At 33.4% G+C, this 22,685-nt stretch overlaps 1 protein-coding gene across 3 annotated transcripts in view; it reads right to left on the reverse strand.

The window, feature by feature from the left end:
• Nucleotides 1–22,685, reverse strand: part of ZC2HC1A (zinc finger C2HC-type containing 1A) — a 49,680-nt gene that overhangs the window by 17,471 nt on the left and 9,524 nt on the right. For all 3 annotated transcript variants that reach the window (XM_004427134.3, XM_087420406.1, XM_087420405.1), the window contains exons 3-7: nt 20,886–21,002; nt 15,493–15,634; nt 13,215–13,363; nt 5,392–5,491; nt 4,669–4,768 (exon numbers count right to left, since the gene is read on the reverse strand). In XM_004427134.3, coding sequence (XP_004427191.2) covers nt 4,669–4,768; nt 5,392–5,491; nt 13,215–13,363; nt 15,493–15,634; nt 20,886–21,002 — 608 coding nt within the window. The remainder of the gene's footprint in view (nt 1–4,668; nt 4,769–5,391; nt 5,492–13,214; nt 13,364–15,492; nt 15,635–20,885; nt 21,003–22,685) is intronic.

Genomic DNA, 22,685 nt, shown 5'->3' on the forward strand with positions numbered 1-22,685 from the left:
AGTAATGACAGTTATTATACACCCAAGGTCTAAAAGAAATTAAGGCAGGAATAAAAAAATCCATTCTGCAGTAAAAGTAGTCTTGCTGCTAAGGAAAAAAAAACGAGGGTATTTTTTGAAGCCAACCAAGCTCACCTACATAGCATACATTTTGGAGCGGACTAAGCAATCAGATCACATAACATAGAATTTCAATCCCATATGATAGTCAAGGATATGTCCTTAAGTTGGCAGCAAGATTTGGTCAGAGACAACATGAAAGTGTATTTTCAATCCCTCACTGATCTTTCAATTGAACCACAGAAATGTGTTGAGTTAACAAAAGTTAAAAAATGCTTTGGTTCCATGAAACACTAATCTATGGCCAAAGTTCCTAGATATCCACATGACTTAAAAAATAACAGTTTCATCTTTGGGTATAAATGAAGAATCCTTAAAACCTATACCTTCAAATTATAAATATCTAATTTCTATGATAATTTACTTACTGTAAAATAGGGAGTGGCAAACTTTTCCTGTAAAGGGCCAGACAGTAAGTATTTTAGGCTTTAGGGGCTACACTGTCTCCGTTACAAATACTCAACTCTGCCAGGATAGCATTAAAGCAGCCATAGACAATACATAAATAATTGAGTGTGGCCATGTGCCAATGAAAACAGGTGTTAGGCAAGATTTGGCCCTCAAGCCATAATTCAAAAAAACCATCTGCTCTGAAATATCAAAATTTCATATGAGAGGATGCCAGTATTTTAAGATTTTGAAAATCTAAATGAAAGGCAGATTTCAATGATGATTTTTTAAAATTTTACCATATATTAAAGGGTTATGATAAATATCACTACATTATCCTGTATTCCTCCCCCAAAATATATTACTTTTTGTCAAGCTATGGTATGATATTATATGAACAGTTTATCCAGAAGGAAAAATATTTTGGCAAGCTTTCAAAATATTCACAGCTGAATAAGCATTTTTAGAAATATTTGGCAATGATATCAACCTATTTCTAATTTGAAACTTTAACCTAGAGACGGTCCTTGTTTACTGTTGATACCATGTAAGGGCATTCTCTTAGGAAATAAGCCACTCAGTCTTGTAAGACTATAGCAAGCACAGTAGACTGAGAGATAATAAAAAGATGACTTCTGAAATACTATTGTATAGGTGGTATTTTCTATCTTTATAGACCTCCAATGTATGATGTTCTGAGGCATTCAAAGTTTTGAAATGTGTCCTACTTCTGCTTTTGATCCTAAACTCATTAATCCTATGGTGATAATTTAGTATCTTAATTTCATGCCAAAGTTAACTTCCTTAATCCAATAGTCTCAATCATTGTTATCCACATAAGAAGCCAAACTCTGCAATTCTAGGTTGTTTTAGGCATTTCTAGACCAATAATAAAAGACCGAGAAGTTCATAAAAATCCATATAATGCTCCACACAAACTCAATTTACATACATCAAAAGATTGGCTTATGAGAAAAGTATCTTCCCACTCATACAATGTACTTAAAACTGGACATTTATTTCTTATTGTTGCTAATTAAAATATGAGAAACCAAATTCAATTTTTATATTAAGAAATGCTCCTTACATGCATTCTTTTGCCCCAAAGTAAACTGTTTTTCACAGTAACTGAACAGCAGTAAATCTCTGAAATTTGATATTTTAGCAATTGAAAACTATCAGCTGAAACATCCATTTAAGCTGGTAATTAACCATTAAGAAAACACCATTCTCAAGGTATGACTGTGTAAACTCTGAGACACAATTCAAATGTGGCAATATTTATTTAAAAGCTCTGTGTTTCATCATACTTCTAAAATCTCCTATGACTAAAGATAATCATCTTTTCGAATAAGGGAAAAAGGGTAACAGGGCACATGTGTACGGTGATGGATGGTAAGTAGTCTTTGGGTGGTGAAAATAATGTAGTCTACACAAAAGTTGAAATATAATGATGTACACCTGAAATTTATGTAACGTTACAAACCAATGTTATCACAACAACAACAGAAAAGAACAAGGGAAAAATTTTCCATGGAGTTTGTTTTGCTTAAAAAAGTCTGTCAAAATCAGTTGACCCACTGGTTGTCTAGAATCACCAAACATAACGAAAATTTTTCCAAGTACAAAGATAAATTTTTTGCAGTATGACTCGAATATATGCTAAATACCACAGATCACCAGTATGCATGATTAAAGCTGACCACGATAAAGATTATACACATCAGGCTTTAAACAATCCCACAGCACTAAAATGACTCCATTTTACTAATTTCAGAAGATGCTCAATTTCTTGAACATTACAGTTAACCAGATGGCCCAATTCCACCTTCTGCAATCCTGAATCATCTGTGTCAATGGAAATAATTGTTGCCATACAAACTTCAAGTAATTATTCCATCGGTACCAGAACCATGATTTTATGATATGCCAACAAGTTGACAAATGAGGGATTTATTAATTCGTTATTTTTTTTCATTTATTTGCCAAAAATTTGTTGTGTGTCTATATGCCAGGCATTACACTACATTTTGTAGTTACATCTATAAGCAAGGCAGACACACAGAGCTTTACTATCATAGACCTTACAATCTAGCAAGGGAAACAGACAAACAAATCATTACCTCAATAATTCTGAAAAAGGAATCAACTCCGCTACTGAATAGACAGCCATGAATGGTTCCACTTAATATAGTAATGTTCCAGTTAATACAGTAATATATTGGCTGGCAGGAAACACCACCACTCTTTCCAGTAGTTGGAAAAACTCCTTTCACACGTAAGGATTGTATACAGAATGGACAATCAGAATCTGAACAGTCATGTTCGACAGTTTAATAAGATATGAAACAACCAGAAATTTTAAATCTTCATGGCATTATAAGCAGTACATAACATATAATTATTCTGCTCAAAATCTTTGCTTATTAGTAAAAACATATTTTGTCCTAAGGATCATATAAATGTTGATCAGATTTTCTTACATCAATTGTCAAGGTCTAAGCAGAGTCACAGAACGTTGTCAGAGTGAGACAGAGAAAAGAGACATCACGAAGTCAGAGAGCTTAGTGGCAAAGTAGTCTAGAAGCCTAGTTTTCTCATATTTCTACTTAAAAATATCAGCTTTTAATTCACAATCAACTGTAAATGAAACTATAAACAACACTACAAACACTATAACCTAACAAGGAAGGCAATTCTCTGTGATATGGTAAAAAAGGCTTTGTAAAGTTAAAACACATATGGCTATGTCTATACTGTAGTTTAATATCTAATGAGTCAACTTAGCACAGAAACAAAAAAAAAAAACATAAGTCAACTCCGTTTTTTACCACCGGAAGATGAGAGCCTTTTACTTTTCAACCGTTTGTTCTCCTGATAACCTCTCTCTTCCTTAAGGATAGTCTGTCTCTTCTCTTTGGAAGCACAACAAAGAGAAAAGACATTTAACTAATCAGATCTAGTTAGCTGATTTTTTTGCTTTTCCTGCAGTGACAATTACATAAAACTCCCTTTAGGACTTGTACTTTCTACATAGTCCAAATTAGGAAACAAAAGGCAGTTACTCTCACTTGATATATATCCTGGTATATATTTCCTACATGAAAACTAAGGTGATAACCTATATCTGAAAATAACGTGTGCTATATTTCCTAAATCAATTTGATCGGTATTTATAAAGATAAAGACATAAGCCCTCATTCTAATGGTCATGTGGCAATCTCTTAATTTTCTGATCAAAATGGAGGAGAAAGTGAGTTTCTACTGGAATAGGAGGCCTTCTATTAAAATCTCTAGTGCTAACAATGATTTTCTTAGAATAAAAATAATTGTTGAAAGCTTAATTATGCTACTTTATTAAAAACCATGTATATAAAACTGTGGAAAGATAAAAAGTATTAAATAAAAAGAAAAGAATCACCCACTGTTAATATTTCAGCATATTTTGTCTTTTTTATCTACACATATTTTTATAGTTTCTACCATAGTACACTTGGAGTTTGTATCCGACATTCCTCTTTGGTTATAGCAGAATAATCTTATTAAAATTTATATATATTTTATGGTTGCATAATATCCCTTTGTAGATGGTCATAATTTGCTATAGACATTTCGGTGATTTTTTTTTTTACATTATAATAAAAACATATGAAAAGAGACCAACGTTTAGAGGCAAAGAGACCCCAATTTGTATCCTGCTTCTAATGCTCACCAGCTGTGTGGCTTTGAGCAAATTACTTTTGCTTCTTTGATCTTCTCATCCTATAGTGTGGGGTGCTTTTAATAAAAATATATGTGAAATATCTAGCATAGTGCCTGATACATAATGCTTAATAAATTATGATTACTACAAAAATCTTCTACATTTCGAATAATTTCCTTAGAATGGATTCCCAGCAGTAAAATTATTCAATTGAAAATAATGTTTTTAAGGCTCCTGATAAATGCCACCAGATTTTCTTCCAAAATTAACACAAGTTAGTTGTACTAATCTAGACCCTCAACAGCAGTGAGTGTGCTCCTGACCAGCAATACATTATAAGACACATGGACTTAGAAAGAAAATTAAGTTTAATGAAAAAGCCAATTACCTAAAGAAAACCTTAGTATCATTTATATATATATACCACTAATAAATTAAATTCAGTGTAAACTTACCCTACTTGAGGGGCTGCTATCCCTTTATGGGAGGGAGATAAGGTCTGAAGTTTGCTTCCGACAGAGCTGCTAACTGAAGACACTTTACCTGAAGACACACCTTATAATAAAAAAGGTATTAGTCTTAACGACACTCTGAAAAAGAAAAGTCACACAAAACAGAGCATATGACAAGGAAAACAATTCTCTAGTGGCAATAAATCTCTATGGTAATAAACCAAAACAAATTATCAACTAAGAAAATTTTTTTAAAAAAATGAAATTTCCAGGGAACATATAGCATCCATCGTTTCTAATTTGTGTATTTCTTTCTTACAATTTACATATAAATAAAAGTACGCTTCAGTAGTCAATATCTTCTTCAAACATTTGTCTATTAAGGATAATTTTCAAGTTAGAGAGGTACAGGTAGAATGAGGGAAAAATACTGTGGTCAAAGAATCAAGAAAGAACTGGGTTGATTATTCTGAACAGATGATATATTAATAACAACATCAAGGATATACATTTAAGCTAAAAAAAAGGACTATAAAATATCCCAAGTACAAGCTATCTCAAGTTACTTGATTTTTACCCAGAATAAATTACTTATCCTCCACATCTCTTAATCCTAATTATAAATCTATTTTAATAATCCACAATAGAATACTATCTTCATTTCCTTCTCTACCAACACTGTTAAAAAAAAAAAAAAAAGACAAGTTATTTTATGGATCTCATTACCTACAACAGTTTTGCTAGAGCCGCTTGGTTGTGGTAATCGTGAAGATCCCGAGGATGCAGTTCCAGGAGAATTTGACTTTTTAAGTGCAGGTGCCTTACACTAAAATAATGAAAATAAAACATTTATCAACATTTTTTGATTATGGATTGTAAACCAGTGTTTCAAAATCTCACATTCCCTTAAATGAGCGATCTTTTTATTAGCTACTGAGTTACCCAAATTGAGAAAGTGTACATTAAAATACATCACTTCAGAGAGAGGTTTCCCAAAATATGTTCCCTCTCAAAACTGGTGTACTAAAAACTTGGCTCAGATGTCCCACTGCTAAAATAAACTAAGAGCAACTTTTCCCAGCCCACAGAAAAGAAAACCAGGTTTAATGGAAAAAATTCCTCAATGTTAAGATTTTAAATGCCAAGCAAATATTAATAGAAAAACTTAGAAACATCCAACGATGCTTGCTTGGTGTTGCAGCTTTAAATGTCAAGATCCTTACATGTTCCTGGGTGTGCTTTATATTTCACACATATAATCCAGCCATATTTCCTACTGATAAAATTCATAACATTACATATCAGTCGGGACAAGTTTCACATAGCTGCCTTTTGGATTTCCCCAATGTGAAGAGAAAGAGCTAATTCTGGCTTCACTATCCTCACCAGACTATATTAGAGGAATGGATATGGGTTGAGAAAAGATAGGGTATTTCAGTTTATCTTGCTTATTTTTATTTTTTCTCTACTCTCTACAGGGATATCATTATTAATTTTATTTTACTGTCCTCTCTTATTTGAGCCAAATTTTGCTTCCATACTGAATACAAAAACATCTCATCAATCATCTGCTCCAATACAAAGAAATGAACTTGCCCAGGGTTATGCCCCAACTTAACAACAGAACAGGAATTAAGACTCATGCCACCTTAGTTCTAGCCCAACGCTTCAACTATAAGGTGATTACTGTGCTTACATGGGTACTTGACATTTAGCCCAATGCATTATTTAGACTGCTTAGGACGTTAGGTGAGAAATTGGTTTAAACCTAATTTTCAAAAATCAAATATTTTATAATAATCAGAATAAAATTTAAGATGTACTACTCCTAAAAACTGCAGGCTAAACACAAATTTTAAAGTCAAACATTATAACCCTTCAAAATTCAGTATGTGACCTTTTAAAAAATTAAATCTTGATAAAAGGGGCACACGCACACACACACACAAAAATACCATGCACATTTGGTACTATTATGCCTGAAACTGAAATTTCTTAGGCATTTGGTAAATAGAAAACCTTCAATAACTGTCTGTCAAATGAACAAATGACTAGAAGACTTTGGAGATGAGCCACATAAAGACAACTTCGTTGAAAACCTAAGAGGTGTTTCTGGTTTAAAAGGGTATCTGGTTAGTATCAGTCTCTCCCACTAAAATACCAATGAGGACATGAGGAAAAATCTTAAAACTAACAACAATAGGGAAAACAAGACCTAACAAAGGCTTGTCCAAATTTCAGATACATGTCTATTCAAAACAGGGTCAACAAAAATGGATTAAGAAACAGGACTGGTGACCCATTCTTACCGTGCTACTACAAAAAAGAGCATAATGACCAGCATAAACAAAGGGTGCTGGGGCAGCACATCACATACTGAGAGGCAAGTCTTCAGGCCGGGCACAGGCAGAAAGGGCCCTGGTGGCACTGCACACTGGGGGCTAAAGATTTTTCTGTTGGTATTTGAAATTATTATTATTAACTTAATGGCTCACGAATAGAAAAAGGCAGAATATTCCTTTCAAAAGGTGCTTTGCTTTTCCCCCCTCTGTATTAGGCCTCCTACTGTTTTACTCAATTTTATTGTCAGGTTTTCTGTGATATCCAGAACTGAGTTCAACCTTACCTATCTCCTACACTTCCTATCACCTTCAACAAGAACTAGCCAGGTTAGATTCCCTACTGAGTCTTCATACTACTCTGAATGCCTCTTGTTCAAACATATTCACCTGCCTCTCAGTAACTTGCTGTTCTCCTGACCTAGATAATCTGACTCCTTCCAACTGAGCTGTATTTTATCTATTCTACAACACCTAGCCCAAATTCTACCAGTAGTACACAGACTTTCAGGATGACTCTAGCTATCAACAATTTTGTGTAAATCCATTTTAATGATCAAAAGAACAAAATCACTTTATTTGTATACGGTTATATTCAATACATGTATCTTTCACTCATTACATAAGTATTTGTTAGATGTTTATTATTTCATGTGTTTTTATACAGGTCACATACCTAACAAATTTCCTTAGTAAAATATTTAAATTTATGAAGACTCTTTATTGAAATTGGAAAAAATTAAAGAACATGGAGGACATTCATTTCTGATAAAATGGTAGAAGGTACTATTTAAACCAATCTTTCAACTAAAAATGCTCAGGAAAGTATAAAAAATCATTTTAAAAGCACTGAATGTCAGATGAGAGGAAACAGAACTTCCAGACCAACACCATGTGAGATTTTAACAATGATCTGGCCATCATGTGAATTTGCTGTATAAAATCTGCATTACTAGTAGGCTGGTCAAGCCAACTAAAGCCAGTAATTTAAAGTGCTTCCAGACTGTCACACTCTCAGATATCTGGAAGAAGTAATGCAGATTTCCTCCGGAAGAAGGCACTTCACATGAATAATCCTCATAAATAATCCTCATAAATAACTTTCTAAGGGCAACAAGCAGTAAATGGTCAATAATAATTATGGATATAATGATGTAAGGAACCATGAATGAGAAAAAAAAAAAAAGATAGCAAGAATGTATCCCAAAAGGTCACATGATGTGCTAAGTATTAGATACATAATATAAAACAATTATGGTGACTACATTTAAAGAAATCAAGACAACTTTGAAAATATTAACAGCCAATTGGAAACTATAAAAAGTAACAGAGGAAATTAGAATATTAGCCAAGTTCAAGAAATTAAAAATACAACAAATTACAAACTCAATGGTGGAGGAGTGAAGCAGCTGTATAAGCCTCCCACAGATGACAATTTTAAAAGAGGATTCAAAAGGTGATTTTAAGAGACTGGAAACCATCTAAGAGCAGTTCTTCTGGAAAACTGGCAACTGTGTACTCTGAGTTTACTTCAAGGAAGGGGAAGGGAAAGGGGGAGGCAAGGAAAGGAAGGAAAAAGAAAACAGGAAAGTATGACCCCTATTCAGCAAAAATAGTCAAACTGACAATTGACAAACTGACTCCAAGTAGGCACAGGTGTGTCAGACTTAGCAGTTAAGAACTTCAAAACAGTTACTATAAATATGTTCAAAAAGTAAAGGAACATATATACAGAATTAAAAGGAAATATGGTAACAGTGAATGAACAGACAGGGAATCTCGACAGAGAAATGAAGGCAAAATATAGGAATTTTCAGATAACCAAAAACAGAGAATTCCTTGCCAGCAGATCTGTACTATTAGTAAGCTAAAGAAACTTCTCCAGGCTGAACAGAAATGACAAAATAAGGCAAATGAAATTTACAAGAAGGAATAAAGAGGTCTGGAAATGAAAATATGTGAACAAAAATAAACACAAAGTATATGCATGTTCTGCATAAATATGTGTGTATATATGTATAAAAATGTTTATATATTTATTTTCTTCTCCTAATTTCTCTAAAGGACAGATGACTTTTAAAGCAATAAGTATATGCTATATAACAATAACCATCAAGAGTACTGATAGGTTTATAATATCTATAGAGTTTTATACAGATATATATAAAATAATAGTTCTAAGATTAGTGAGAGGTATGTGGACATATCCATAGATAGACATAAGTTAAAGATGCATTTTGTTATTTCTAGAGTAACCATTTAAAAAAATACAAAAAAGGGGCCGGCCCAGCGGCGCAAGCGGTTAAGTGTGCGTGCTCCGCTGCAGCGGCCCGGGGTTTGCCAGTTCGGATCCCAGGCATGCACTGACTCACTGCTTGTCAAGCCATGCTGTGGCGGCGTCCCATGTAAAGTAGGGGAAGATGTGCAGAGATGTTAGCTCAGGGCCAGTCTTCCTCAGCAAAAAGAGGAGGATTGGCATCAGATGTTAGCTCGGGGCTGATCTACCTCACAAAAAAAAAAAAAAAAAAAAAAAAAACACGAAAAAAGACAAAAATAGAAAACAGTAACATGACAGACCTAAATACAACCATATCAATAATTACATTAAATAGAAATGTCTAAAAATTTCAACCAACAGGTTGAGGTTGTAATACTGGATTAAAAAAAAAGAAAAATAACCAATCATGGGCTGTCTACAGGAGAAGCAAAATACAAATTTAAGTTATAGAAAGAAAATGAGCATAACTAAGCTGAAATGGCTACATATTATCAGATTAAACACACTTCAACACAAGCAATGCTGCTACAGACAAATCAGGACACTCCATAAGGATAAAAGGGTCAATAAATGGGGAAGATAAATTATAAATGTAAATATAATTAATAACAAATTCAAAATACTTGAAGCAAAAGCTGGCAAAATTGATGACAGATATAGGAAAAGTCACAATCATAATTGACGATTTTAACACATTTCCCTCAGTCATTGATGGAACATATAAACCAAAAGGCAGTAAGAACAGGGAAGATCTGAGTGACACCACCAGCCACCTTAACCTAACTGACATGCATAAATCTTTATACCCAACAACTGCAGAATACCCTTTTTTTCACCTGCCATGGAACATTCAGAAAAAAATACCATCTGCTAGGCAATAAAACAAATCTCAGTAAAATGGAAATCTTACCAAGTATGTTCTCAGAACACAACAGAATTAAGTTAAAAATAAACAATAAAATATCTAGAAAAGCCCCAAATATGAGGAAGTAAATGACTCACTTTTGAATAAACTATGAGTAAAAGAAATCACAAATTAGAAAATATTTTGAAATGAATAATAAAAAAAAGTCCACATATTAAGATTTTTGAGATGCAGTTAGAGCAATGAAATCAAAAGCTGTTTCTTTGAAAAGATGTAATAAAATTGATACTCCTCTAGCTAGAATGATCAATGGAAAAAAACTGATCAGAGAGAGAAAAAGAAAAGACAAAATACCAATATTAGGAATGAAAACAAAGATACCACTACAAGCATTAAAGGTTAATACCTCTAAGTCAATAAATCCAATTACACAGACAACTTACTTAAAAAAGGCAAATTGCCAAAACTGACACCAAAAAGAAATGAAAATCTGAACAGCTTTATGTCTACTCAAGAAAAGGATGCAGTAATTGAAAATCTCTGAAAAAAGAAAAACCTATGCCTAGATGGCTTCATTAGTGAAGTTTAGCAAACATACCATAGGAATAATATTGATATCAATACTACAAGACTACAAAAAAGAATTTACAAAAACTCTTTCAGAAAATGGAGGAAGAAATCACGGTAAATCCATTATGAGGCCAATACTACCCTGATACCAAATCCAGCCAAAAACATCAAAAGAAGAGAACTATAATCCGATATTTCTCATGAGCATAGATGTAACAATTCTTATCCAAATTTTAGCATATCAAATCCAATAATATATAAAAAGGGTAATAATTCATACCTAAATGGAATTTATTCATGGAATGCAAAATTGGTTTAATATCCGAAAATCAATCAGTGCAATTCATCATAATAATAGAATAAAAGAGAAAAACGAGGTCATTTCAATAGATAAAGAAAGAGCATTTAACCAAATGAAAATCTATTCTTCGTTTAAAACAAAAAACTCTCGGTGAATAGAACTTTCTCAGCCTGACAAAGAGAACTGACGAAAATCCACAGCTCACATCATACTAAATGGTGAAAAACTGAATGCTTTTCACCCAAGAACAGGAAGAAGGCATGATGTCCACTCTCATCACTTCCACTCAACATCAGACTGAAAGTTCTAGCCAGTGCAACAAATTTTAAAAAAGAAATAAAAGGCATACAGATTGGAGAGGAGGTAGTAAAACTGTCCTCATTTATAGGTGACATGATTGTGTACACAGAGAAACCTTAAGAAATCTATAAGAAGGCTATTATAATTAATAAATGAATCTGGCAAAATAGCAGGATACAAGATCAAAAACAACATGGAGATTAAACAAGATCAAAAACAAACACTGCGGAAATAAACAAAACCTAAATAAGCGGGAAATATAACAAGTTCACGGCTTGGACAATTCCATATTAAGACGTTAATTCTCCCCAAATGGTTTATAGATTTAATGCAATCTCAGTCAAATACTAGAAGCCATTTGTTTGTAGAAACTGACAAGTCAATTCTAAAATTTATATTTTTTAATGTTACAAATTTATTTTTACAATTTGTATTTATATATTTACAAATGTAAACAATCTATAATAATCAAAGCAATTTTAAAAAGCAAAAACAAGTTGGAGAATTTAGACTATCTGATTTTAAGACTTATAAGCTACACTATTTAGTATGGCAATACTGTTCACACAAAGACAAAATCACCTAAGGATGCATTTCTCAGAATGTATCCAGGTTGTTAAGCAACACATGACTGTATTGTATCATTATTTTGATCATAGCAGGGTCAAAAAGTGGGCTGTATGCAGGCCAGATTATAGTTGTTAAATATGACAAGGATGTATGTAAGCATCTTTAGGAAAAGTATTCTATTTAGTTTACTAATGTAAACCCAGTACTTGATACAGTGTCTGGTTCAAAGAGGGTACTCAATAAAAATTCCTTGAATGAATAGAAATGAGAAAACATGAGGTGAGACTGAAATAAATACGTATGATTGGGCATGGAATCAGAACCGACAACATTTACAGTGGGAACTGTCCACCACTTGGATTTTACATTTACCAACCACGGCACCAAGTTGCTGCAAGATACACATTCTATTGCATCTCCTTCACTCTGTTGATTATTTTTTTCTTAAAACAAAACAAAAGTCATATTAGTGTTCTCAACTGTTTAAGTAAAAGATGTACACTGTCTGAAATCTGTTCTGGCGATTCTTCAAAATGAGTTTTTTTCACTGTTGTTTCCCCACGATGATGATGATGATGATGATGATGATGATAATGATATGCTCTATCTCCAATTATATTAACAAAAATTCAGTAAGAGGATTCTCTCAAGGAGGCGCCAATTGTAATGGAGTCTTTTAATCCAATATTTTATTCATAAGTAACAAGAGAAATGGATTTGATTGTTTACTGCCTGCTAGATTCACAGTACTAAAAACAAATTGTTTACAAATGATAGCTTTGTGAAAAATGAAATTTGCTTAAAAGTATGACATTACCAAAGTTTTTGTGTAACAATATGCTTAAAGAAAAACGACAGTACTGTAAAAATTAATTTTATATAACAAAATCCTTATATGGTTTATGGTTTGGATTTGATCCCAGGCTTTCATTTCCTTATGTGTATTACTCATATATAACATGGAAACATTAAGTAATCGCATGATTTTCAAATGTGGCTTTTCATTGCCATTTTCTCACTCTTCTAATCTCTTTAGTTTCCTCTGATTCTGTTTCACCTATTTTTCACTTGTTTTCTTACCTTTTTCCTAATATCTCTTTAAATCTGAATATTTTCAAGTCTTTAACTCAAGTCCTTTTCAAATTAATTAATTTTATTTCTTTTCAATTAGCCATTCAAATTTTTTACTAAATCCCTGAACAGTAAATATAAATTTTAGCAGGTGAGAAAACTGTAGTTAAATGTTCTGGAAAGCATAAAGACAAAATTGTGAACTAGAGTCATTTTCTCACTTGTTTGTAAAAGTGATTAAATTGAGCATTTCACCTGTGTCCGAGAAGTCGCTTTTCCTTTGGTATCCGTAGAAAATTTGCCTTTATTACTAATACGTGCTGCCTGTTCTTTACAGAAATTTATATGTCTATCAGCTGCATTTTCATTAAATCTCCTCTGGCAATATGGGCACTGAATATAATCTAAAACAGAAAAAAGAAACAGATTAATAACATAATACTTGAAATGGGACATAAAGATTTATAAGTTTTTATGAATAGTAATTCAAGACAAATAACACAAATAACAACACGTAATAAGTGAAAACTCTCATTTCCTTATAACCACCCAACCTGACTTAACTAAACTTAATAAAGACATTTAAGAAAAAAGTCTGCTAGCATATGATAACTTCCAATTTTCTCCCAGCTTAGAATCAAATTTGAGGAAAAAAGAACAAAAGATAAATCCTTAGGACAAAACAATAAGAAGAGGGAAAAATGTTATTTTTTTTTTGCCTCTATAATACTGTATGTGTTCATCATATATACATATTTCTACACAGTAGACTAGTTAAGTAGTAACAACACAATACATCGAAAATACGTTTTAAAATTTGGGCTCATCTGTTAAAATTTTTTATTTCAATTAGAGGAAAACTGTCAAGGAATAATTTAATCTACTTTAAACAGTTTTATTTTTAGAGGTTCCAACAGATGGAAGAAGTGATAAAAATATACCTCATTAACATAATTAATTCAAATTTAAGAAACAGAAAATGTTTCCAAGATAAAATATTCTCCCAAAATGCAATTTATATTGTAAATGAAATTTCTGTTAAAATTAAATCTCAAAATTATCCCAGACCAAATTTTGTAGCACTGTACAAGTTCTCAATTCTACAAGACAATGAGAAGACATAAATACAAAAAAATTTAGTGGTGTCAAAAATATGCCAATTTATTTCAACAGGTTTACTTTTTGAGAGGGAGTGTGCCCTTCAGAATTTACACTCATCTGAAGTTCAGAATTTGTCCTGCTAACTAGCGGAGTAGGCATAAAATCTCTAATAACAAAGAAGTTGTTCTGTCAGGACTAAGAGATTCAAAAATTTCTAAAGTGCAAATTATCCTGAAGAACTGGCACTCTCTCTCTCTAATATATGCAAACATGAGAAATATAGCTACGTTGAATAAAATGCAATATACAAATACCTCCAATGCAGAAAGAAAATTCAACTTCATAGGAAAAATTAACGTAGAATTAGAAACCTAAACCTAGTTGAAACATCCCAGAAACACTCACAGCATTCAAGTTAATTACTGACACTCTAGAACAGGGGTTGGCAAACTAGGGCCTGTGGGCCAAATCTAGCATGCCTACTGCCTTTTTTTATAAAGAAAGTTTTATTGGAACAGAGCTGCATCCATTCATTTACATATTGTCTGAGGATGATTTCTTGCAATAGTGGCAGAGTTGAATGGTTGCAACAGAGATCTCATGGCCTGCAAAGCCTAAAATATTTACCATCTAGCCCTTTATAGAAAGTTTGTCAACCTCTCCTCTACAATAGAATGTTAAAAATGATCATATCTAGATTTTCAAAAGAGCCTTCTCTTTACTAAGAAATAAATCTCAGTCTAGAATACTAACACAATTTTAATGCAGCTAACTTGTTATATTAAAATAACTACCTCTTGAGGCTACTCTAATAACTAATGTCAAAGTGTCAACTGTGCTATTTTAAATCTTTCAGTATCTCAATATCTCAAATAAGGTTGCCAGTACCTTGCCTTGTTTTTGGTAAATTTAAATAGGTAACTTTTAAACACCCAATGAAGAAAATATGATAATACTTAAATTTAGGACATAATTCAGGTATATTGGTCTATAGGGTAGTCTCCCCACATGAATTGTATATTTTAGAAGCAATATGATATTCTTTTTTCCTTCCCCGATGACAAGATACTAAAGAACTAGGCAACATAACTGCCTGAATCTTACTGAGTAACTACATTTCAATCCAGTGAGCATGATGAAAATATTTCTTGGACTATTAACATTTAATAGTTACTACAATAATTTAAAAAATGGTATTATAATGCTTTATGTTAAAGTACTGAGATAAAAAGATAATGTATTTCTATGTTCAACACTGATGTGTCTTTATAAGCCTCAATGCCTGGATTATCACCATTATTTTATAGCAAAGCTTTTAAAGATTATGCTTCATCAGGTTCCATTATTATAAATTAAGTTTCTTAAAATTTATGAAAATTCTATCACCATCTTCTCCCCACATGAGCACTTCTGTCAACAATGCTCCATGTACCAGGATCATAAGAAGGTGGAGGAGGAGGAGGAAGTTTGCCGCCCTCTTTAAGGGCCTGATCAAGGCCTTTAGCAGCTCTTATGGTGGCAATGAATTCTTCATGTTTTCTTCTCCAGTTAGATGGCTTCTTTGGTGGTTCAGGCTATAAATAAAAAAACAACAACTTCAAAACATTATTTTTAAATAAACTGAAATAAAACTTAAGGAAATGCCATATTATTTTAAATGTTTTCTTATCAAGAGTCCTTAAATGATCTCCTTCCCAAATTTATAATTTTAAAAAGAAACTTGGGTCCGGCCCTGTGGCCTAGTGGTTAGGTTCAGCACACTCCGCTTTGGCAGCCCAGGTTCAGTTCCTGGGCGTGGACCTACACCACTCATCAGCAGCCATGCTGTGGCGGTGACCCACATACAAAATAGAGGAAGACTGGCACAGATGTTAGCTGAGGGCAAATCTTCCTCAAGCAAAAAGAGGAAGATTGGCAAAAGATGTTAGCTCAGGGCCAATCTTCTTCAGCAAAAGTAAATAAATAAATAAATAAAAAGAAACTTTATGCAACTATATTACAGGCAATTTTTAAAATGCAATTGTAATTGTGACAGACACTGCTAAAGTGACTTCTGTAGGTCTTACAGCCATTTAAGTTCCCACTAAGTGTGTACTTCCCTGTTTTCTCATAGTTTCTCCAATGAAATATGTTATCAAACTTTTGGGTTTAGAGAGGTGAAAAATAGTTCTCTATAGTTTTCACTGGAATTTCTCTTATAATGAATGAGATTGAGCAATTTTTTGTATCATTAAGAAACATCTGCATTGCCTTTTCTGCAAGCTGTTTATATGCCTGGTCAACTTACCTGTTGGGTTATTGGTCTTTTTTTTTTTTTTTTTTAACAATTTCTAGTAACTATTGGAGACTAGCTCTAAACCTCCCCAACAATATGTCTGTCTTTTGACCTTGTCTAAGGGTCTTCTGATATGCAGAATTACTTTAAAAATGTAGTATAATTTACAGATCTTTTCTTTATGGTGTCTGGATTTGCAGTCACACTTAGTAAGGCCAAACCTCACATTAAGGCAAGATGGAAATCTTCCATGCTTCCACCTAGAACTTTTATGGTTTCATTTTTAAAATTTTAAATCTGTCACTCATTTGGAATTTATCCTGATGTATGGTGTGACAAATGCATTCAACTTTATTTTTTGTTTTTTAATATAGTTATGTAGCTGTCTCACCATCCTTTATTGACTTTTCTTCTCACTGAACTGACATAAAACCTTTACCAAATTCTCTTTCATATTTGGGCTTATTTCTCTTTTTTTTTTTTTAAACAGTTTTATTTATTTATTTATTTATTTGCGAGGAAGATCAGCCCTGAACTAACATCCACGCTAATCCTCCTCTTTTTGCTGAGGAAGACCAGCTCTGAGCTAACATCTATTGCCAATCCTCCTTTTTTTTTTACCCCCCAAAGCCCCAGTAGATAGTTGTATGTCATAGTTGCACATCCTTCTAGTTGCTGTATGTGGGACACGGCCTCAGCTTGGCTGGAGAAGTGGTGCGTCGGTGAGCGCCCAGGATCCGAACCGGGGCTGCCAGTAGAAGAGCACATGCACTTAACCGCTAAGCCCCGGGGCCAGGCCTGGGCTTATTTCTGAACTTTACCTTCCATTCCATCGTGCTGATTATCCTTGTGCCAGTACTACTGTTTTAAATATTAAGACTTTATAATAATATTTTAATATCTGATAGGGTAACCTAACTTTATTCTGCTTTCTTAATATTTTCTGGTTATTCTTGTATGTATACTTTTCCAAATGAACTTTAGAATCAGCTCGTCTAATTTTTTTAAAAGACTATATTTTAACTGGAAAAATTAAGCATTACATTCATAAACAACCTAAGGAACTTAAAATCTTTATTATGCTAAGTCTATCTATCCAAGAACATGAGATATACCTCCATTTGAAGAAGTGTTCGTCTTCCAGTAGTTTTTTTAAAGTATCCTTTGTGGAAGCCTTGTATCTTTATTATTATAAGGTTTATTCCTAAATATTTTATATTTTGTTTTGTTCTTATATAAAGGGTCTTTTCTGCATTTTTATGTTTCAAGAGGTCGGTTGTGGAAACATGAAACCTAGTAATTTCTGTTTATTAACATTATACCTCATTACTTTACTGACTTCTCTTATTGTTTGTAGTAATTTAGCAGTTAATCCTCTTGAGTTTTCCAGGTATATCATCTCCTAATAATGAGAGTTTTACCAGCTCTTTTCCAATCCCTATGCATCTAATTTCTTATTATTATCTAACTCTATTGGCTAACATTTACTATACTAGTTGGAGCTTAATCTTGTTCCTGACGTTAACAGAACTACCTCTAAATCTATTTCCACTAAACATGATTCTGGCTCGTGTGCTACAAGAGACTTATTTTGCCACATTATTGAAATATCCAACTATTCCTATTATGACTTTATTTTTTAAATTAAGAATATATGGTGAATCAAAGTCAAACGATGATTCTTTAAAAACATTAATAAGGCAAGACTAATTATGAAAACAAAAAGAAAATATAAATTACCAAGGAATAAAAAATAGTGCACAATACAGTTCTTACAAAGATGAGAAAGAAATTATAAAGAACCTTTATGCTAAGAAATTTGACACCTAAGATAAAATGGACAATATCCTTGACAAACACCACAAAACAGATACCAGAAAAAATAGAAAATCATAAGTCATATTTATTTTAAAAAATGAACTATTTAAAAACATACAAAGAAAATGCCTCCCCTAGATGCCTTTACTATTGAATTCTTGCAGACATTTAAGGAAGAAATGGCATCAATCTTTTACAAAATCTTTCAAAAAATAGAAAACAAGAGAATAACTTTCCAACTAGTTTGATGAGAGCAACAAAACTTTGATAGAAAGAAAAATTACAGACCCATCTTTCTCATGAATACAGATGTAAAAATCTTAAATAAATACAAGCAAATTAGATGTTTGAGATCACTGATTCTTTAAAGTTTCTTATTTTATAGGGAAACGTCTGATCACAACCTTCATCTGCTCCATAATGATCCTTACTCACCTACTGATAAGTTTTGCTGCTCTGTCCTACCTTTTTTTTTCATGGTACCCTTGTATCAATGATGAGCAAAAGGTTTTTGACTACTCATCATTAAATGAGTTCGGTTTTCCTGGTACAACTATTTACAAGAGGTTTTAGGGAGAAGGAGAGGCCCAGGGTAGCCTTCCAGGCTACACAAACCAACAGCTCTCTTATCTGCTGCACAGGATACAGATGCAAATAAGGCCTCTCTGTGTGATTACACAGACTTACCTCTTCTGCTTCTCTACAATAATATGGTTGAAGAGGGTTACTGCTGCCAGCCATGCTTCCCTCAGTTCCCACACTAACCACTTCACAGAAAGGACACAGCCCTTTAGAGTGGGTGCCTCACCTTCAGAAAGGGTATTTTCTTTTCACTAGTGCTTTCTGAGAACCTCTGCCACTGGGCCTCCTCAACTCGCTGTGCCTCTTCTCCCCTTGTCCTCCCTCCTGGATTTTGTCCAATTTCAGCCAGACTCATCCCAGTTCCTGGTATCGAAGCTCCTGCAGCTCATCCCAGTTCCTGCCTTAGCTGTAGTAAACAAGGGATATAGACTTTCTGATAAGACTCCTCACCTTTAAGGATTCATCTTTAAGATGAAGAGAGTTTTCACCTTTAAGGTGGCAGATTCCCAGATTCTGGGCCATGGGCTCCCCAGCACCTTCCTGCACTTCCCCTGTGAATGGCTTCTCCTGGATCTCAGTTGCTTTGGACAGCCTGTAGTTTGTGGATTATGCCTGCCTTTAGTTTCTCCAAAATTAGAGTTTGTATTTTCTTTGCTCCACTCTGCTTATGATTTTGTAGGATTTCCTTGATACAGGTAAAGATATTGAGACCTACACTATGATGTTCAAATATTCTAACACACTGTTTCTCAAACTTTAATGTGGATATGACTCACCGAAGGATTTTGTTAAAATGCAGATTCTAAATCAGCATGTCTGGATGGAACCTGAGATTCTGCATTTCTAACAAGTTTACAAATAGTGCTATTATTGTTCTACGGACCACACTTTAAGTAGCAAGAGAATAAATTACTAATGTAAAGCAATGGTTTTTACTTTGCTTTTTGCTGAAGATTAATTCCTTAAGCATACAAACCCTCTCCCTTAAAAAAGAAATAGGATAACTAACATTTATTGAGAAACTGCCATGGATATGCTTATGTAATAATCCCCATAATAACCCCACAAGATAAATACCACCACCACGTCACCATTTTACACATCAAGAGAAGTATAGATTAAGTAACTCATCAACAGAACACGGTAAGTAGCAGAGCCAGGGTGACCCAGGCAGTCTGACTCCTGAGCCAGCTTTCACACCCACTATGTTATAGGGCCTCCAAAGACCTCGTTTACCTACCCAAGCTAATTAAAGCTATTACAATCATATATCTGGCAGCTTACTAAGAAAACTTTAAATAACAGTTGATGTATCTTATTCAGACTTCACCATCCTTCCCTTAAATAGTCACAGACTAAAAAACAAAGATGAATATCTGACTTTTCTATTACCAAATCATTTTATTTCCCTCCACAGGAAAATGTTTTCTTGTACCACTGGGAGAAGTTATTACCACTGAAAGCTGGTTTTTTTCCAAAGTTTATTCAACCAGGTACTCAAATTTTGACTATTTCACTGAAATGACTCTTTAAAACTATGTCAGACAAACTACTTAAGTGATTTATCCTCAGCAATAGAACAGGTCAGGGATAGTACTAAGGAGAGATTATCATAGATTCATTGCTTTGGTTCCAAGAAATAAAATAAGCTGACAATGGCTGTACGTGGACAATTGAGCAACTGATAAAACTTTTCCCCAGAAAGCATAAGACCACAAATATTGGCAATCAATCAATCAAAATAATCAGTATCTATTATGCTAAGATGTCTGTAAATAATAGCTTTACTTTTGTATATAGGGATTATACTACTGGTGAGAGAGACTTAAACTTATACTTAAGTTTTATCTCAAGTAATTAACAATGACTTTAGAAGAACGTGTGCAGACTTTTTAATTACTTCCCGGCTATAGCTAAGCAATTGGCTCTCCATCGCTACAAAAACCTCACTGTAACAGCTGGAGTTTGGGGCAGTAGTTCGGTCTCTCCTTCGCAGAAGTTTAAAATAAACAAGTTTCTGACCACTTCTAAGTGGAGAACTTGACACAGAAGTCTGTTCATTTTTTACTCACAGTTAACAGATGATTGTAATTTTTTTCAGTATATATATGGCAGCAAGGTTCATACTATTCAAAACATTATATAATTACCCTAGGTTTAAGAGGTTTTACTGTTGGAATATCAGTTCCTTCTGCTCTCTGTCTGCTTGAATCAAAAGTCTTCCGTTTTTTAGTGGCAGTTTTCTGGCAAATGGGTCCATGTTTTTTCTGTTAAGATGAAGAAAATAATGTATCATTCTCTTTTGTACAGAAGAGAAGATATAAAACTTTATCTAAATTGTCATTTGAGACCAGTTTAAAAACATGAACATGAAACAATAATAATACATAAATAAGACATACCTCGCTTTAACTAAAATTGTTAAAAAGTATATATAATACATGCTATAAGTTATCTTTCTCACAACGAGTAAATACAGATAAAATACTTTCCAAAATTTTATTAAGAGATATTTAATAGTCTTCTAGTTTTCACACTGCTAAGAATAAGGAAAATAAGGTAACCAAGTCAAAGCTGAGTGAAAAAAAAAGTTATCTTCATCACTAAAAACCTGAAAATAGATACTAGAAAAAGAATGTAAATGGAGAAGAATGCTTTAGTGTTAGGGGTACAAAAGTTAACACATTAGTAGTAGTTTGGGTTACCAAAGTTAACATAATAATAGTAATGTTAACATTAAATTAACATAAAATAATGAGACAAAGTGGTCAAATTTCTGTCCTTCCTCCACAATGACCCTTCTCCTCCTTTTTGGAACTCAAGCTTTCTACCTTTATTTTTTATTTATTTATTTATTTATTTGGTGAGGAAGATCAGCCCTGAGCTAACATCTGTCACCAATCCTCCTCTTTTTGCTGAGGAAGACTGGCCCTGGGCTAACATCCGTGCCCATCTTCCTTTACTTTATATGGGATGTCACTACAGCAGAGCTTGACAAGCAGTGCTTTGGTTCGCGCCCGGGATCTGAACCTGCGAACCCCGGGCCGCCGCAGCAGAGCACGCACACTTAACCGCTATGCCACCGGGCCGGCCCCTTTCTACCTTTCTTTACCAAGGATTTTTCTTGACCTATCTGGTGTTCCACTCCTATAGGTTTTTTTTAATAAGGTTGCCGACTCATTCGTTCAATTGTTCATTTATTCATTTTAAGGACACTGCAATAGAAGCTCTCTTAACTGACCTCCAATTAACCTAGCGGATAAATAATCATTCTCCTTCCCCTAAATAAAACCTGTTGCCTGATGATATCAATGCACTAAATACACTTTTTTCTTTTGTATTTTGATAAACACTGAACAGGCTGAAACTGTTCAACTTCGGGAAAAGGGGAAATCAGAACTGGTTGGTTTGGTGTCGTTGAGCCTCTCTGTGAGGCTCTCTGTGAAAATACTGTGTATTTTCAATACACAGTAATTAATTGTTTTACATGCTCGTTTTCAGTTTTCATTTCGACAAACAAGCACTGTAATTGCAGCTATTAGAATAAAATCTCTTAAGTATTAGAAAAATAATAAAAGTGTGGCTAGCAGGCGACTTTCTAGTAGACCAACGTACATCTGTTCCCATAAATTGAGTTGTATATGTCAAAAGTATTTGGTTCTTGTTCCTAAACCTAATGATACAAGCAGTAGTTGTTATAGTGATTATATCATTTAATTAAATATTAAATAAATAAATTCAGGCAAAAGACGACTTTTTTCCCCTGTAAAAACTCAGCTGAATGCTTGGAAATGGTTTGAAAAATAGTGAATCGATTGAAAAAAAAATCACTGAATTAAGTGCAGGCAAGACATTTTTAAAAGATTAAGAAAGAAGCTGTTATTATTTAAAAGGAGTCTGTAGTCATGTGGACATTCATGGTTCATTAATTTTTCACTTTGCTTTAAAGA

The sequence above is a fragment of the Ceratotherium simum genome, chromosome 31 (genome assembly GCF_057802395.1).
Source record: "Ceratotherium simum simum isolate JZ-2026a chromosome 31, ASM5780239v1, whole genome shotgun sequence".
NCBI lineage: Eukaryota > Metazoa > Chordata > Mammalia > Perissodactyla > Rhinocerotidae > Ceratotherium > Ceratotherium simum.